The 1,042-nt window shown below is 62.3% G+C and overlaps 1 protein-coding gene across 1 annotated transcript in view; it reads right to left on the minus strand.

The window, feature by feature from the left end:
• Window positions 1–1,042, minus strand: part of EMH_0060150 (uncharacterized protein) — a gene marked incomplete at both ends in the record, with an annotated part of 6,449 nt that overhangs the window by 3,325 nt on the left and 2,082 nt on the right. Inside the window, one exon of the mRNA XM_013497761.1 lies at window positions 1–900. Within this exon, the coding sequence (XP_013353215.1) occupies window positions 1–900 (900 nt within the window). The remainder of the gene's footprint in view (window positions 901–1,042) is intronic.

Below are 1,042 nucleotides of genomic sequence, written 5' to 3' on the forward strand. Positions count from 1 at the left end.
CAGCAGCAGCTGTTGCTGCTGCTGCTGCTGCTGCAGCAGGAGAAAAAATACCAGCAGCAAACATTCTCCCCCCATCATCATACACCTCATCAGGCCCAGACAACACAAACCACACTGCAGCCTGAAACGCAAACCACGCGCTCTGCTGCAGCCGCAGCTTCGCCCCCTCATACTCTCGCCGCAGGCACTGCCGCGCTCTCTCCTCGAGGCCCCAGGAGGCCCCCCAGGGGGCCCCCAAGGGGACCCCAAACGAGCCCCCAAAGGGTACCCCCAAGGGGGCCCCCAACGAAACACAGGAGAAAATATCTTCGCTGCGCAGCAGGCCGGGGCCCCCGGGGCCCCCAGGGTTTGTCGATGGCAGCTTACAGATGTCTCCCTCGGGATCCTCACGAGAGGGGCCCCCGCTGCTGCTGTTGCTGCTGCTGCTGTTGCTGCTGCAGCTGCTGCTGTTGTTAGTGCTGCTGCTGATCCGCCCCGGGATGTTAGGGACGCGTTCACCTATCCCTGGGATCGCGGGTCTGGGTTCTTCTTTTGTTGCTGTCGTTGCTGCTGCTGCTGCTGCTGCTGTCTCCGCGCTGGTGTGGGGGGCCTCGTATACCAGCAGACCCTTAGATACCCACACATGGGCCCACAGGCAATCCCTGAGGTGTACAGACAGCTCAAGGCTGAAGCCCTCGCGCCGCAGAGAAGAAGAGGGGGGGCGGCTGGGGGAGAAGTCCCCGCTGCTGCTGCTCCCCGGCGCAGCGCGCGGGGATCGACCCCACACATCGTCTCCCGATACTTGCTGCTGCTGCTGCTGCTGCTGCGGTTGCTGCTGCTGCTGCTGCTGCTGCAGCTGCAGCTGCAGGCGCACCTCCGCTATCGACTCCTCCCGCCCATCCGCCTCCCCAGCTGTCACACCTGAGACAACAGAGAAACGCACAGACACCACAAAAAAAAAAATAAATAATTTATCTACATGCAACAACAACACCAGCAGCGGCAGCAGCAGCAGCAGCAGCAGCAGCAGCAGCAGCAGCAGCAGCAGCAGCAGCAGCAGCAG

Source organism: Eimeria mitis, genomic scaffold (assembly GCF_000499745.2).
Source record: "Eimeria mitis Houghton genomic scaffold, Emh_scaff2907, whole genome shotgun sequence".
Lineage (NCBI taxonomy): Eukaryota > Apicomplexa > Conoidasida > Eucoccidiorida > Eimeriidae > Eimeria > Eimeria mitis.